At 36.1% G+C, this 17,621-nt stretch overlaps 3 protein-coding genes across 3 annotated transcripts in view; 1 reads left to right on the forward strand and 2 right to left on the reverse strand.

Moving 5' to 3' along the window:
* Positions 1 to 386: 386 nt before the first annotated feature.
* LOC129724377 (phenoloxidase 8-like) lies at positions 387 to 13,586 on the reverse strand. The gene is made up of 5 exons (XM_055679244.1): positions 1,848 to 13,586; positions 1,678 to 1,779; positions 989 to 1,616; positions 694 to 934; positions 387 to 639 (listed from the first exon to the last, which is right to left on the reverse strand). Exons 1-5 carry the CDS (start codon positions 2,727 to 2,729, stop codon positions 438 to 440), a joined length of 2,055 nt encoding a protein of 684 aa, XP_055535219.1. The 5' UTR covers positions 2,730 to 13,586; the 3' UTR covers positions 387 to 437.
* Positions 13,454 to 17,271, forward strand: LOC129724376 (phenoloxidase 8-like). The gene is made up of 7 exons (XM_055679243.1): positions 13,454 to 14,048; positions 14,110 to 14,463; positions 14,548 to 14,649; positions 14,710 to 15,003; positions 15,268 to 15,601; positions 15,661 to 15,904; positions 16,991 to 17,271. The coding sequence occupies exons 1-7, from the start codon at positions 13,521 to 13,523 to the stop codon at positions 17,190 to 17,192; spliced, it is 2,058 nt and encodes a 685-aa protein (XP_055535218.1). The 5' UTR covers positions 13,454 to 13,520; the 3' UTR covers positions 17,193 to 17,271.
* The window catches only part of LOC129724379 (uncharacterized), a 40,291-nt gene continuing 39,546 nt past the window's right edge, over positions 16,877 to 17,621 (reverse strand). The window contains exon 7 of the mRNA XM_055679247.1: positions 16,877 to 17,605. Within this exon, the coding sequence (XP_055535222.1) occupies positions 17,492 to 17,605 (114 nt within the window). The 3' untranslated portion in view covers positions 16,877 to 17,491. The remainder of the gene's footprint in view (positions 17,606 to 17,621) is intronic.

The following is a 17,621-nucleotide window of genomic DNA, read 5'->3' on the forward strand; positions in this document are numbered from 1 at the left end:
CAAAAACGCAAGGGCACGAGTTTTTTCGTTGAAAATTGTTTTTATAATATATAATTTTTTACATTTTTTGCTCAAGAGTCCAACTTCAAAGAGGATCGTATAGTTCTAGTGCTTTTTAAAGGAAACTTCACAAAGATTAGATATTTTCATAAAATTAGTCTCGCAAATTTACAGTAATTTCGATACACAGACAGCTGGACAAAATTCATTAAAAGCAGAAGAGAGCCATGACACAATTGAGTGGTATTCTCTAACATTAATTAAAATCATGATTGGTTTTTTTTATGGTATGATTAAATACAAAAACTCCCCAGACAATGAAGTTCCAATAATTCAAAAGGGTTAACAGACCAAGACTTCGATGATGAAAGAAAAAATAATCAGTTTTGCACAATAAATTTATTATCTCATTTATAACGTGTGCGAATATATCACAATTAAGTTCTAGAAATTACCGTGTTCGTGAAGCGAATTTCCACAACCGCTCTATTGATATTGCTGAATTGTTGAACGAGGTCATCGATGTGTGCGATATCGGTGTTAAAAGTCCTGTCGAACGGATAACCCATTGCTCTGCGATCAGGATAGAGTCGATCTCTAAGTCCACAATAAGAATGCGAATCGCTACAATCTTGAAGCCTACAAAAAAGATATTAAGTTTCTTGGTACAATAAATGATCTTGAAAGTTTTACTCATCGAATTCGACCACTGAGTCCTCTATGAAATCCGATACCATTACGATGAGCTCGTATGGTGTTCCTTTTGAAGTTCCTTTTGGAAGTAGCATGTGGTCTGGCCAACCACAATTGCAGAATATAAAACGCTCGTTTCCTGGCATCATTCCTATGTCTTGGCGTCGAAAAGTCCTTTCGAACGGTATTGTCACGCTAGATTCCTCCGATGAACGGATAATGTTGTTTGTTCCTGGGTTTACTGCAAGGAAAAACATGATTAGATTTGAAAACAAGCATATAATTCATAACTAACAGTCTACTGCAAACTTGTCCAATTCAATGACGTGTCGGCGTTGTTGGTCAAAAGAAAGCATTTCACTGTCGCCATCGAAAATTGGGGCCAAAAAGATTCTAACGGTTCCTCGACGAACCTTCTGGGAATGATTCGAAACATTGATGCGATAGATGAATGGAGCGTGCTGAAGATGTGTAAATGTCGCAACAACATTGCCTTCTGGTCCAAAATCTAATCCAATGCCCAGATCTACTTGAAAACGTTGCCAAAATGTAAGTAATCGATTAGCAGACGTTTTCCTATTTGTAACTTGTACTGAAACGTTTTCCACAGTAACACCTGAAAATCCCAGCTCATTCTTGCTGTACGGAGCTAACGTTTGTTTGTAAAGTTCGAACATATCATCCACAAACCAGTGAAGGCGATAAAAAATGGGATCGCGAAGTGCGGTTGCTAAGTCTCCAATTACGCCTGGACCTTCCAAGAATTCCCCATCGGGATCGTGGATGAACGCCACCAAGTCATGAATTGTCGAGTGAATATTGCCGTAATAGGGGATGTTTACAGACAAGATGGAATTTTCCAATAAGTTTGCTAATACATCTATTCCTGTTACTTCATTCAGTTTCATGCGCTCTTCATTTGGCTAGTGAACAGAGTTATTATTAATTTAAACGTATTGAGTTATTCAATCGAGCAGCACTTACAAGAACGACTTCCCCACTTTTTGCAGCTTCCATAAATCGTCCGGTATAACTCTCTATTTCAAGAACTGTTGCTACTGCATCATCCGCTGGCCTACTCATGTGCTTTAAGAGTCAAAAAAATTATTGTGATTTTTAATCATTTTGTTCGTTAGTTAGTATTCGTAACTTACAGTTAACGTCATATTTTTATGTCTCGCCGGATAAGTAACATTCGTTGCGCTATTTAAAATTTTCGGATAGTAAGGTTCTGGAATAGGTTCACGTAGATTTCTGAGTGGTACTGTTGGTGGTAAAAAATTACAGAATCTCTCTGTATTGTATCGTGCAACTATTTGTCGATGCATATAGAAAAATAACTCCCCTCGTCTATCCTTATTTACAATTTCAAAAGGACCTTCAGCTGGGTAAACCAGATGCCAATGCCAATGGTGTAGATTCACTCCAATATCCTCTCTAAAGTATGCCAGTTTTTGTTCCGGTTGACCATCGGAAGCCGTATAATTCAATGGTATGTCAATAGACATCCTTTGCGATGAGCTGACAACAAAACCTTCTTCCTTCAGTCGTGGCACTACTAATGGATCTACGAATCGCAATGGAAACATTTCCAGCAATGAAGGCATATAAATACCCCCAGTATCTTTTCGATGCTGTAATGCTACTGACAGAGCATATTGAAATAACGTTGGGTTCAAACGGTCCCTAGCGTACGACGCCACAGAGAGAAGTGCCTCGGGATCAGGTTGTTTCATAAAATCTTCTATCAATCTACCAGCAATTTTACGCTGTCCAGCACCGAAAAAATTAAAAGTGCAATGTCGCGGAATCGATTCCGCATAACTTAAATTGGGAAGATCGATGGGTTTTATGACGATATGATTAGTAGTATACTTCCCGAAGCGTTCACCAATCAATCCGGATAGTGGTCGGTATCGGTCCGTTAAATAATTTTCTGGTAAAACCATAAACGTTTCTCCTCCATACTTTGGATAAAAAAGCGGTTCGTATGGACGTGTCATAAGACACAGAAAGCCTGTTCTCCAATCAGACATCTTGAACTATTAACAGATTGCAGACAACTCTGGAACTAAACTCTAGTGCTGCAGATAAAGCTTTTATATTAGGAAGTTCTTTCATTTAGAAATGTCAATGATCTACTGTAAACCTAAAAATTACGTGCATTCGTGGGATTTGAAAACCGCAATGTGCAATTTGTGCATCATAGTATAATTCACGAGAGAAAAATCACTCGATGTAACTAACATCGATAATGATACATTGTTGCCGGTCGATACACTTCAGTCAGTGTTTAGATATGCGGTCATTGCTTAGATATTGCAGAAATTGTATTTTATCAGCTTCGTAACAAGGCCGTCTACCGGACTGACTGATTTATCGCATCGAACATTTAGTAGCTTCTGACTGATTTATCGCATCCAACATTTAGCAGCTTCAAATGCGATCGAGTATCGTATGTTTGCGTTATAATTTTTACTCAAAATGTAACAAGAGCTGGACCTATTCAACAATTTTAGATCGAGATTAGTGTTCGACATCGGACCGGGTAGGGTTTGGTAAATGTCCGATACGGTCAGGTTCGAAGTCCGATCGGTCCGGAACCTTTAAAGTCCGATTATTTTCCGGGCCAGACCGGAACGGAGCCATCCGGACTTTGGAACGGACCGGGTAATGCTTTCCGGACCCCGGCATTTTCGGTGAAAAAAAATTTATACAATTTAGGTAATAGAATGCAGCAAGTTGTTCATTCTTTTTGATTTTCTTCACTGCTTTTATTAAAAGTCAACCCATATGGCCTTGCTCGCCTTTTCAATCTGTAACATATGCTTTAATTGTTCTTATAAAATTTAAAAAAAAAACTGATCGTCCATTTTTTTGCATTTTGCTCCTGCTCATTTCATTAAGCAGACAGTATGTGAAGCAGGGAGAGCGAAAAATAAGCGAACTGGAAATATGATACAGATTTGGAAAAATATACCGCATCCCGACGGGACTTGAACCCGCAATCTCCCTGTCTCCGGCATGGTGTTTTGGCCAATTAAACTACGGGGGACGGTGGTACTGTTCCACAATCTATATCGTATCACATTCCACTGCCGACTTATTCTATTGCTCATCCCTAACTACACACACTGCTGTGCAAGCGTTATTTATAGACTGAAAGGAATATCATTCTCTCAAAATTTTCATTATTTCACTCAGCTAAAATCAAGATATAATTTAAAATCAATTTGTGCTTCATGTTTCAAAATATTTTCAGATAAATTTTGAATTTATTTTGAACCGTTCTTTGGAACAATTTTCTGTCATTTTAGACTTACATAAATTAACTACTGGTCTAATCAACCTGCTTAACTAAAGCGATATTAGTAACTTTCTGCACTCTCTGGTTGAAGTTTTCGGCGTTTTGTAGAGCTGGTTTCTGCTTTTTTAAACCTTCGGAACCGACAAATCTTTGAAACCATTTTCTATCATTTCAAGCTTTGAGAAATTTCATCAATTGTTTTTAAGCTTTGTTACGGATTTTGGTCTTATTAAAAGTGTTTATTTGAAAATAAAACACAAAAATTTATTTTCCACTAATTATAAATTGAATGTTAAATATGAATGTGGATTTTTTTTAATTGAATTTGAAATCTTTTCTAGGATTACTTCCACTGATTTCTCGCTAAATTCCCCATTTCTGGCATCATTTTCTCTTTGAAAGCTCAATTTTAAATTGGATAGACTTAAAAAATTTTAATTGAATTGACTTTAAAAAATTTTTAATATTTTTTTTCTTGTTTCCTGATAACTTTTTCATAGTCATTTCTAGTTAATGAGAGGAAACATTCTAGTTATTTTTCAGAAAAAAAAAATAATTAGAGCACATTTTTTTGACCCCGAATTGAGATAGTTTTTCGCCTTGCCTGAAACTGCAATGATAGCCGTTTCTGGCAATTTTAAATTTGTTTGAGAATAAATTTTTGCATTTTTCAACCTAATTATTACCCATTTTCTGGTGTTCACACACTTTTCTAGATTCAGTTTTGAAATTGATTTTAAACTGATGTAGTTAGTTTCTTTCAGACTTCAATACAATTTTATTGCTACTTAGAAACAATTTTTGCTTTTTTGAGCTAAATTTATACCTTCAGTTTTTGCAGTGATTGCTATACCTTTCTAGGAGAAAATTCATTGTTTAAGGGTTTAAAAGCCCATTAATTTTAATTCAACTATGTTCGTAGCTTCTGAGATATAAGAGCGATTTTAACATTCTGACGCAGCGCCAAAACTAAAAGTTTGGCCTAAGCGGCAAAAAGACACTTCATTCGACACCAAGATAGAAAGAATCGGTCAGACCATCTTTGAGAAAAGTGAGTGCGAAAAAAAAGGTGCACATACACACGTACACACCCACACACCCACACACAAACATATACATCTATACATGCATACATGCAGAATATGCTCGACTCGTCGAACTGAGTCGAGTATGGGGCAACTAGACCTTTCATTTGACACTAATTTTGTGAAAATCGGTTCAGCCATCTCTGAGAAAAATGAGTGAGATTAAACAACCTCGGGATAACTTTTCTTTACATAACTTTTGAACCATTTATACAATCATTACGAAATTTGAAAGCTAAGGGTTTTGGAGACAGCCCGATCGTTTAAAACCAGTTTGATTGAAATCGGTTGTGTAGTTTCTAAGATATTAAAGTTTCGTGATTTTTACATTTTGATACATAACCTCTAAACTAAAAATCCGATTACAATGAAATTCAATAGCAACCTATGGCGCAACTAGACCTTTCATTTGCAATTAATTCTATAAAAACCGGTCCAGCCATCTCTGAGAAAAGTGAGTGAGAAAAAAAAGTTGCACATACACACACACACACATACACACATACATACATACATACAGAAAATGCTCAGTTCGTCGAGAGGGGTCGAGTGGTATATGACATTCAGCCATTGGGACCACTTGTATACCTTTGGTTTTCCAGTGATTGCTATACCTTTCTAGGAGAAAAGTAAAAAGATGAATTTATTACTTTTATAATATAATTGAATTTCTTTATCGCTTTCTAGTTTCTGTAAACGTTTCATGGCTGAATTATAAACAATTGTGTGTATTTTTGTCGTTCAAAATATTTTTTTTCTTTCTTAAGGATCTCTCGAGGCTCAATTATTGCCTCGATAATATATAAAGGACTAATTTGATACCATTGTTATCCTTACGTGGTATTGTTTCAGGTTTATTTTAAGCGAATAATTTTCGCTATGGCCCTTATAGTTTTGACTTTTTCAAATGAAAAATATGGCTTTCTGATTTTGGAGGAGTATGCAAGCAATTTGAGAAAAAACAAAGACAGGCTCTGCATTCTTAAGCCTCTAGAATATTATTTCATAAATTTTAAATTGAATTTTAAATTCTTTTCGTTGCCTCTGGTCTTTGAAAACATAAATTTCTCAAAATCAAGTTCCGAAATTTCTGGCCTCAAGACATTTTCTTAAGTGGATTTAAGCTTAACCCATTTCCGGTGGAGAAACATCAGTTTTTACCACAAACAATGAACTTTAAACTCTTATTACTAATCAACTATATGCATAAATAACACAAACTGTATTGCATAATAAACATCAATCTATTTTCTAACGATGCTGAATAGTATCATCGTGCAAATTTTCAAGTATAATTGTTGAACTCAAATCAAAGTTTGAATGTCAGGTGATGCTTTTCCCGGCTTTTTCGGTTTTCCAGGTTTTCCCGGTTCGCTGGCCACCCTGTGAATAACTGGTAGACTCGCACAACTTGTTCTGAGTTTGTGCCTAATTGAATGTCATCGGCATTCATGCTCAGTCAGTTTGAGAATTGAACATTGAGAAATAGAGTCACCGGTAGATAGCATTAATTTTTTTTTTCGATAGAACTCTATCGGCACTCGGCAGACTACCGATGCTTAACGATCTACATTTTTCTGATATCAGCGCGGCAGTCTTCAGTTCGGCATTTGTAATCTCTGCTATCAGTGGAACGTTGATTTCATTATATTGTGACATTGTTTTCAAAGCTTTTGATCTCATTTCGCTTCGTGTCTCCCATCACACAAAGGTCTATGAAGTATCGGAATATGTGTTGTTTGCTCTCTTGAGAGTCTTGTGTAATCTCTGATAAAAAGGAGTACTGTATCGGTCGCAAATGTATCGATCCTTTTCATAGTATCGGAATCGAGAACTCTAGTCGTTTTAACCGTGGGTTCTGCTATTTCCGTTTTTTTGCGCAGTTGGTATTTTTTTAGTAAATGTCGAGTGATGTCAAATTCATATATCCATTGATTTTTCATGTTTATTATTTTTTCTACTGTTACTAAAATATTGCCTCAAATAAATGTTCCAAAACTATGAAAATTGTAGAGCCAGCCTTTTTTGTTACTACACTCCAAATTTTTCAATTAGAAAAAATATAATAAAAAAATAGAAAAACAAATTGCAAAATTTAGTTTGTGTTGTTCTGATTTAGTCAAACACTTTCCAACATGCATAAAAGTCTTTATGATATTTTTTTCACTAAAATAACGCTCACGAAAAAACTGGCAACTTTTGTTCCCGGACTTCGGACCGGACTCCGGACCGGAACCGGAACGAAGCCAACCGGACCGGACCCAAATCGCACCGGAACGACCTAGTTCCGATTTTTTACCGGACCGGACCGGAACGCGGACCCAACGTTTTCGTTCCGATGTCGAACACTAATCGAGATGCTCCGTGTGTAGTTACACGATCCTGAAATCGTTTTGAAGATGCTGGAAAAAACACTTTTAATTTCCAGATCGACTTGAGCTGTCCTACTGTAAGGTCGCATTTTACCAACAGCTCGAGGCTAAGTCTTGACTACCGAGAGATATTAAAATTTTGCTTTTCGCTTTCAACAGGCAATCTTTTTAAAAGACTACCTGTTGAAACGCAAAGTAATAAATTTGTGTTTAACGTTAACGAGTGTTTAGTGAGTAAATTTGGTTTGAGATATTTCTACTTAAATTCTATAGTGAAGTGAAAGTGTAGTGAAGTTTTCCAGTTATGCCTGGAAAAAATAAAAAAGCTCGCTTTGATGCGGCTTCAAGGAAACGTGAGGCATTTCCTCCAAGTGACACTGAAATTTCGACTAACAGGTATGATATTATATTCTTCCGTTGGGGATCAAGAAATCCAAACTTCTCATACTGAGCATAAAGCCGTTATGAAGAAGGTTAAAGTTCCACCTATTGTGGTATTTGTAGCAAATTTAAAAGCATTTCGATCAGAACTTTCATCATTTCTGTCGGGTGTGAAAGTTAATTTTTAAATTGGCCGCAAAGGCGAAATTCGTATTTTGGCCGAATCTCTTGATGGCCATAAACATCTTTTACAGTATTTGACTGAAAAGATGTATAAATTTTATTCTTTTGATGCCAAAAACGAGAGACCGTTTAAGGCTGTTTTGAAAGGTCTTTCAAATGACCAAACTATTGAGGAAATCAAAGATTGTTTGTCAGAATCACTTGGTTGTGCCCCCAACCAAGTAATTTTGATGAAACGAAAGGCAAATGCCAAAATTAATCAAACTGGAATACACCAGGAAAATTACTTAGTTCATTTTGATCGTACCAAAGTAAATAATTTGAAATGTTTGGAAAAAGCACGTGTTTTATTTAACGTGCGAATAGAGTGGGAAAATTTCAAGAGACATGGAGAAATTCATAATCTTACTCAATGTCGGAATTGTCAAGCCTATGGTCATGGAACTCGAAACTGCCATATGGCAGCAAAATGTATGATTTGTGGTGACACTGGTCACACGAAAGATATCTGCCCCGTGAAAGAGACCACTAATAGTTTCAAATGTGTAAATTGTGGAGGAAATCACAAATCTAATTTCTTTAATTGTCCTGTAAGGTCAAAAATTATTGCTTCCAGACAACGTAGGAATTCTAAGCAACCTGTTGTCAATGTGGGTATACAAAAGACATTCAATACTGTTCAGGCATCACCAGCACTTTCATTAGCAGGTGTGTCTGTAGGTAATAATTTAAATTCAGCTAACAAATTTCAGACAAAAAATCCTGTTCAGGCAACACCAGGCTGTTCATATGCCAGTGTCCTTACAGGTAATATTTCAAATTCAAACAGTAACAAACCATTCGTGTTTGGTGCTGAAAAGTCAGCCAGTATTGATTTAGGTAGTCCAACTCCAGAAAAGATTGAATACCTACAACAATCCATGCTGCAGCTAATGTCCGTTTTGTTGAACTGTAACTCGATGTACGATATATAATAGTGATGTATATATATAATAGTGTTGAAATGTCACCATTTGTGGCAGAACACACAATATTAATTCTGAATAGATATTAGTACATAAATAAATCATTACAAACATTCCCCCCTATAAAAAAAAACACTTTTAATTTCGATGTAATATGTTTTCGACTAGAGGACATTCAAATTTTCCACAAATATCTAGATCATTTCAACTTAAGAGCCAGTTCGCGAGAACCGCAACCACCTTTACAAGGGAGGTTGTATCGAGGTTCTCCGATCGGACTGAAACTTTCGTGGTTTGTTTATCTATATAATAGAACAATGTTTTGCATAATGTCAGATTTTTTAAAAAGGGGTAAGTGGGGTAAAAAAGCACGTCAAAAATTGATGTCTAAAAGTTGCTAAAAACGTAAAATTGTTATAACTTTGTGTAAACTAAATCGATTGTCATGAAAATTGGCATGTTTATTCTACTCTATAAAGGCAAAAAAATGAGGGTTATTGTAAGTTGGTATCGAGAATACATGATGAGATATTCGCATTCTTCTAAAAAAATAAGGTGATTTTCACAGCAGTTTTTCTCTTGCCAACAGATCTAGGATTAAAATCCTACTAATACGTTTTGTAGTGCAACTCAAGAGCTTTCATTAGATATATTCAAAAAAATGCGCCGTTATAAAGATGCCTGAGAGAATCCATTTTTTCTATAACATGTTATTGGTCATCATTTCGAACCCATTGTGCGAGAAGCGAAACTCTAGTTTGTGTCATTGTTCTTCCATTGAGCTATAATTTTCAGCTTATGTTTATTTATGCATTAATACAATAGTTTGCAAAATTTGAAAGGAGAAGGGGTTTATGGGGTAAACAGGCTCTTCAAAATCTTATATTTAGAAACTGCTCAAATCGTAAAATAATTACTCTTGGCTTACATTCGAAGTTACACGATGGAATGAGAGGTTATTTTTGGAGCCAACAAGAGAATGAACGAATGGCAACAAAGCCACGCGATACTTTTTGTTGAGCCTTTTTTTAATGTGCCCTTTAAAGAATTAAATTACCATTAGAAAAAAAATTTCAAAATTTCAAACCTAAATTTCTGCAAACTTTTGCATTAGTGCATAAAGAACAAGGACACAAAACCGGAGTTTCGCTTCTCGCACAATGGGTTCGATATGATGGTCAATAACATGTTATAGAAAAAATGGATTTTCTCAGGCATCTTCATAACAACGCATTTTTTGAATATATCTAATGAAAGCTCTTGAGTTGCACTACAAAACGTATTATTTAGATTTTAATCCTAGATCTGTTGGCAAGAGGAAAACTGCTGTGAAAATCACCTTATTTTTTTAGAAAAATGCGAATATCTTATCATGTATTCTCGATAACAACTTACAATAACCCTCATTTTGTTTGCTTTATAGCGTAGAATAAACATGCCAATTTTCATGACAATCGATTCAGTTTACACAAAGTTATAACAATTTTACGTTTTTAGCAACTTTTAGACATCAATTTTTGACGTGCTTTTTCACCCCACTTACCCCTTTTAAAAAAATCTGACATTATGCAAAACATTATTCTATTATATAGATAAACAAACCCTGGAAGTTTCAGTCCAATCGGAGAACCTCGAAACAAGACCTAGTTGCGGTCTCCGCGAACTGGCTCTTAAGCGTCATTTTTCAATAAATGACTAGGATAGGTGAGCAAGTTATGGTAAGTGCACCAGTTTTGGCTAGATTGCATATGCGCTATGGTACCAGTAGTGGCACTACTCCATTTAGTCCATTAGACATTTAGGCCATAACTGGTAATTTTTTGGTATTGCCATAGCAAGTACACCTCTCCTTTGGGTGTCACCCCTTACCCTCTTGGTGTCACTCCCACCAGGTTGCAGTGAAATCATCTTGTTATCAAAAATTGTGAGAGTTTTGAAAAATTGGTTGAGATTATACTCTTGGGAACAAATTCATATAATTTCCGAGGGTTCCACCTCGACCTTCACTGCCTCCACCTAATTGATAATTAATATCACTGATGTCGCCCTTTTGAAGGTGACACGTTTGAAAATTTTCCTCACGGGTGTCACACCCTAGAGGGTGACACCCGGGGCGTACCGCCCCTCCCGCTCAATCTCACTCCACTGGCACAATCTCACCCCGGCTGACGGTAATTTGTTTCAATGTATATTGTTCCCTGGTTTAGAACATCAATTTTACCCAACTCGTCAATAGACAACATTGTAGTAGAGATTTGAATTTTTGAGAATCGATTTTTTAAGGATTCCACCTACATACTAGAATTGATACGCTCCTATAAAATTAACACTGTAGTCAAAATGGTCCAAATACCTGTGAAAATGTCAAGTGTCATCTAGTCAAAAACGTATATAAACCTTAATTCAAGTCAAATAGATTCATGTCTTGTCATTCATCTATTTTCCGTCCAATTGCACTGTTATTGAATTTAATCCTTATTTGATATTTAGATTAAACTAGTTCGCAATTGAATTTCATTATATTCGGATTTTTAACTCAAACATCATGTATAGATTAAGAAAAAAAACTAAATTTAGGCTTTTTTCACCGTTTTCAGCAAGTTAAACAAATAATGAAATAAAAAAACTATCTTCCATAATAATTCAGCATATGACTCAAATTTTACGGAAAATACAGTCATGGAGAAAAAAATAAATACACTTGCACTTGTGTTGGATGATTTTTCGTATTTGCGCAGTGATTTTAATTGTTGTATGATGTTTTTTTTTTTTTTGTGGACCCCACTGCGACCAGTAGTTGTTTGATCTATTGTGGCATTGTCCGGACGTTTTTGCTGTTTGCACATTTCTGTTTTTTTTTTACCATTTTGCAGTGCTACTTATTGAGAAATAACCTGCTCCGTGTTATAGTGCTTTTTGTCTTCTCCTTCAGACTTAGTAATCTACTACCTTCCTTATCGACCTTATCATATCCTCCTGCAGGCTATCACTCTAAAATCATATAACGTGCTATAGTCTAGGATATTATCGAAGCTTTAGATCAGTGGTTATTAAGTCTGAAGGGAAGTTATAGTACTTTTTGTCTTCTCATTCAGATTTAGTAACCAACTTTCTTCCTTATCGATTCTATCATTTCCTCCTGTAAGCTATCACTCTAAAAGCATATAACGTGCTATAGTCTATGATATTATCGAAGCTTTAGACGAGAGGTTATTAAACCTGGAGAGAAGATTTTGTGTGGAAGAGCCTGAGAATAAACCCATACCTAAAGTCCTTTTTGCGAACGAATGGTTTGGTTCTACTAAGATTCGAACCTATCACCATTCGCTTGTCAAAGCGGACTCTGTAACCTTGCGGCTACGAAGCTCGTGATGTTATGTTACGTCATTAAGATCTGCAGACACTCTTTTTGAAAGAAGAATGGAGAAATAACTGGAAAAATATCTTTGTCGATGATGCCGAAAATATTTTGCGTGAGTTAGTGTTTTTAAAGCATTGAAAACACGAAGATGATTTTTAAACGAAAATATAAAATTATTAGTTTGACCAGCGCAGACTTTTAATTTAAATCCTTTAGAAATTCTATTAAAGATTGGGAAAGTCTAGGTTGAAAAGCATCATCCAAAGAATAAAACAGACTTATGGAACGTCGGACAGGCAGCGTGAGATGCTAGTTCAGCTTCTACTCGTGAAATCCTGGTGGTAAACATACCCGGGAGATTGACTATGGCTTTTCAAAACAAAGGACAAGCCACAAAATTTTGAAAGTGAGTTTTGTAACGTTAAAGGTCACTTTGCTAACGATATGTAGAGAAATAAAGCAAATTTGGATTGTTTTGTATATATATTTCAATAGTTTATTTATTTTTGTCGCCACTTTAAAATTTCTCCGTCATTTCTCCGTGCCTCTTTTAAAAAGAGTGTCTGCGGATCATAATGACGTAACATAACATCATACAACAAATAAAATCAGTGCGCAAATACGAAAAATTATCCAACACTGCAAGTGTATTTATTATTTTCTCCATAACCGTATACTTTGTAAAAAAACTGTTTTGAACCGTTGACATTGACATAATATTTTTTTATCTTTGCAAAAGTACTAATAATACGTTTCAACCGCAGCTAGAATTGTAACACGTTCCTGTTTAAAATAATTCAAGTTATGTAAGCATGCATTTGAAATCGCATAAAATGGTGGGTTAATTCATGCATATGTTTAAACAGTACAACTAGAAAGAATAAAACAATTGAACGTTTTCTGGCTATTCATAAGTTCACAACTTCAAGTCAAATATCAAAATAGACTTTTTTAATCAATGCAAATGAAATATAAAAAACCATAATCACTATGCTTTGGAACTAGCCACTTTTACCAAACAAAGTGCTATACACTGCATTCATAACCACAATTTTTATCGCAGTTCTGTTTTATCAGCTTCCATTTGTGGTTAAATGCAAATATATAAACAGAACAAGATGCAATTTTCTCACATATCTTAGTGATCGACTGAACTCATTCGGTTAGTATACTATGGCAAATAATAACGTCAAATTCCACGGCCTCTTGCAGCGGCCTTATGAGCCCATGTTCCTTCCCAAATCGGGGGGACAAGTGTACTTCGATTTACCGAATAACTATTTCACCGATCGATATCGCCCTTTGGGCCAAACGCTGCAAAACCGCTTCGGTTCAAATGTGCAAACTCGAATTCCTCTACCGAATATCGCGGCTCCTGATATTAGCTTCGCGCAATCCATTCCCCGGCGAGGAGGTTTTTCGACATTCAATGAAATGCACCGACGTGTTGCAGGGCAATTGATAGAGCTTTTCTTGAACCAAAGTGATCCGGATAACTTGTGTGCAGTGGCTGCATATTGCCGAGATCGGGTGAATGGACCAATGTTCCAATATGCTCTATCGGTGGCGTTACAACATCGACAAGATACGGCAAATGTTCCGATACCAAGCTTCTTGGAAATGTTTCCAGATCGGTTTATAGATCCAGCTGTTTTCCCACAAATGCAAGAAGAAGGTAGAGTTGTTAGCCAAGGTGACAGGGTTAGTTAGTTGGTTGATTTGTTGAATATATGCTATGCATGAAATGATTATGCTTTTAAAGATGGCCATTGATATACCGATGAACTACACAGCTTCTGAAAGAGAGTTGGAACAGAGAATGGCTTATTGGCGAGAAGATATCGGTGTTAATCTACATCACTGGCACTGGCATTTGGTATATCCAGCTACTGGTCCTGACAGGGTTGTACGAAAAGATCGCAGAGGAGAACTTTTCTATTACATGCATCGACAGATCGTAGCACGTTACAATACGGAACGATTCGCAAATCAGCTGCCTCGCGTGCTCACATTTGCTCATTTACGTGAACAAATTCAGGAGGCCTATTTTCCAAAAATAATTCGAAGTTCCAATAATCGCACTTTTCCAGGGCGAGGTCGTAATCAAACCTTGAATGTGAGTATAATCTCAAGTTACAACCTACTTCTATGTTGTTAGTTATTACATACTTCTATGTTATATATTGTTTGAAAAAAATAGGATTTGAATCGCGTCGAAGACCAAGTAATTGTATCAATCAGCGACATGGAAACATGGACTGGAAGAATATTCGAAGCAATCGATAATGGCTTTGCTAACGCGGTAAAAGTGTACCTTCTTTAAAATATTTTTGACTATAACGTGAAATTCCAACAATTCAAGGCCAACGGCACACGAATGCCATTAGACAATCAAACAGGAATTGACGTTCTCGGAAACATGATAGAAAATTCTACGCTCACTGTTAATGTCAATTATTACGGAAGACTACACAACGAAGGTCACAATATGCTCGGTTATATTCACGATCCGGATAATTCTTTTCTAGAAGGGTTCGGAGTGATGGCTGACAATACGACGGCTATGCGTGATCCAGTATTCTATCGTTGGCATCAACATATTGATGATATTTTCGAACGTCATAAACGTCGGTTTAAGCCGTACAATAGAGATGAGGTAATTGCTTCGGAAATATATTTTTTCATAATTTTCATCGTACTTAACAATTCACTTTACTTACTGGCAACGAAGTGAAGCATTTCTTGAACATGAATGCAAGAGTAAGACACAATAACATAAAATCAAATCACAAAAGCGTCAACCACACTTTATCAGTATAATTTTGAAACTCAAATCAATATTAATTAGCATCCATAATGACAATTCTAATTTAGTTAGAAATTCTCAAGGTTTGTGAGACAACTTTTAAAACTATTTCAGTTATCAAACTCAGATATTGAAATCGAATCAATTAGCGCCCAACTAAATCGCGCTGGCACGAAAAGCAATATTTTGCTAACTTTTTGGCAAAGATCGCAAGTCGACCTTGGTACAGGATTAGATTTCGGACCAGATGGTAATGCTTTTGCCACTTTCACACATATTCAGCATGCTCCATTTACCTATAGAATCAAAGTCAAAAACGATAGCAATATTAACAAACGCGGAACTGTCAGAATTTTCATCGCACCAGTAACTAACGAAAGTGGTCAGAATATTCCATTCCGTGAACAACGTCGTTTAATGATTGAACTTGACAACTTTGCGGTAAACAGTAAGTAAATCAAACAAGAAAAAAATCTGTTCAGCATTAAATTTCCTCAAACGTTGCAGTGAATCCAGGTGAAAATAATATCGTACGCCGATCCGATCAATCCAGTGTGACAATTCCGTATGAACGCACATTCCGCAACGTTGCTGCATCGAATATACCGAGCAACGATCAATTCAGGTTCTGCAACTGTGGGTGGCCCTCGCATATGCTGTTACCCAAAGGAACTCCCCAAGGGGCGATGTACGATCTATTTGTGATGATTTCAAACTATAACGATGATGTGGTCAACCAGGGTTTTGATGAGTAAGTATATTAAACAACTATTCTAGAACAATCCTAATAAACAGGTGGCGTAATTGGCAAAACCCATAGAGGAATCGGACTACACAAAGATTACTCTTAAGGGGTTATGTACCTTTTTAGTTTTCAAAAAACCGAAAAAATTTTTATTGTATTATCTTCAAATACAACGTCTTGAGAACATTTTCACAAATTTTCATAACGATCTGAGCAATGGGAAGAAAGTTAAAACGATTTGCAGCGCGCCTCGCCACGGCCGCATAAGCTGAACTTGAAACTTTACACGCGATTATCTCGGAATAGTGTTTTCCGAAAAATGACTTTGCCGTGATCCTGATTGCGGGAAAACTACTGAACCGATTTCCTTCATCTTTTTTTTTTATTTTTGTTATTAAATTCGCCGGTCCTTGAACGATCGCTTTTCGAAACATACAGTTACACTTTGCCGCAAAAAAAAAGTTTCATGTAATTTTTAGCGCTCAAAACGTGAATTTTTCGGGAAAAACGTTCCCATCTGCACTGAAAACAAAATACTCAAAAAAGCGATCGTTCAAGGACCCGGCACACTTCTAAACTAATGAAAGAATATGAGTTTTTTTATTTCGGTTGACCCGCTGAGTCTTTATCAGGATCACCGCAAGCCTCTGCAAAAAAATAGCGTTTTGGGGGAAACGGCCATTACTCCAGTAATAATTGGTATATCTCAAAATCAAACGTATTTTTTGTTGTTGTTGATAAACTGTACTTTCAGAAAAATACCACTTTGATGCAATGAAAATGGTGCTATGCGCTATAAAATAGATTCAAACTTCCCTCATTTTTCTCGACCGAAAAGGTATATAACCCCTTAAATACCTGTTTGAAACCGAGGAGTTTGTCTCTTTTTTTCTATAATGCAGGTAACGGAATTTTAAAAGACTGCTAGTGTATTCTTGTGATATCTGAGTTTGGCGTGCGATGAAAAAAAAACGCACATCAAAAGGAAAATTTATAAGCAATGTTTTTACTTTTTCATGAATTATTACTAAATTATCACTAAAGCATAATCAGTTGTAACAATTCAACATGTTCACCTATAACATTTTTCAGGAATGCGCCATGCAACGATTCGCACTCCTATTGTGGCCTCCGTGATATGTTGTATCCTGATGCACGCAACATGGGCTTTCCATTTGATCGCACGGTTGCATCATCGATATCGAGTTTGAAGGATTTCATGCGACCATACAAAAACATGGCTACAACACCTGTCCAAATTCGTTTCACGAACACGGTTATCTCAAGAGTTTGAAAATGCTTTCTTACTCAGTTCTTGATAATAATCTGCAATAAATATAGTATCCAAGATTGCACTATGTTTCTTAGTCAAATGCAAATGTAAACAGTAATTCATAAAAACCTAATGTTTTGAAGATTGATAACAGAGCTTTATCTCAGTCTAACACAACGTTTTGGCATAATTTTACCACAGTTTTAACTACTACTTATATATGCATGTGCGCTAATATTGATTGTAATTGTTCTAACACAGATTTGAAAACGTTCATTAAAAGAGATTTATGTTAATGCACAGCACTATTTACTTATTGTTTAAAGTGATAAATCATCATCTGGTTCCAAACAGCTGAATAGATCCTGTAGTTGATCGTCACGCCGTTTACTTACAATAAAGGTTGACACTGGTTTGTGCTCTTTTGACTTATGCTGAAAACATATTGAA

Source organism: Wyeomyia smithii, chromosome 2, assembly GCF_029784165.1.
Source record: "Wyeomyia smithii strain HCP4-BCI-WySm-NY-G18 chromosome 2, ASM2978416v1, whole genome shotgun sequence".
In the NCBI taxonomy this organism is placed as follows: Eukaryota; Metazoa; Arthropoda; class Insecta; order Diptera; family Culicidae; genus Wyeomyia; species Wyeomyia smithii.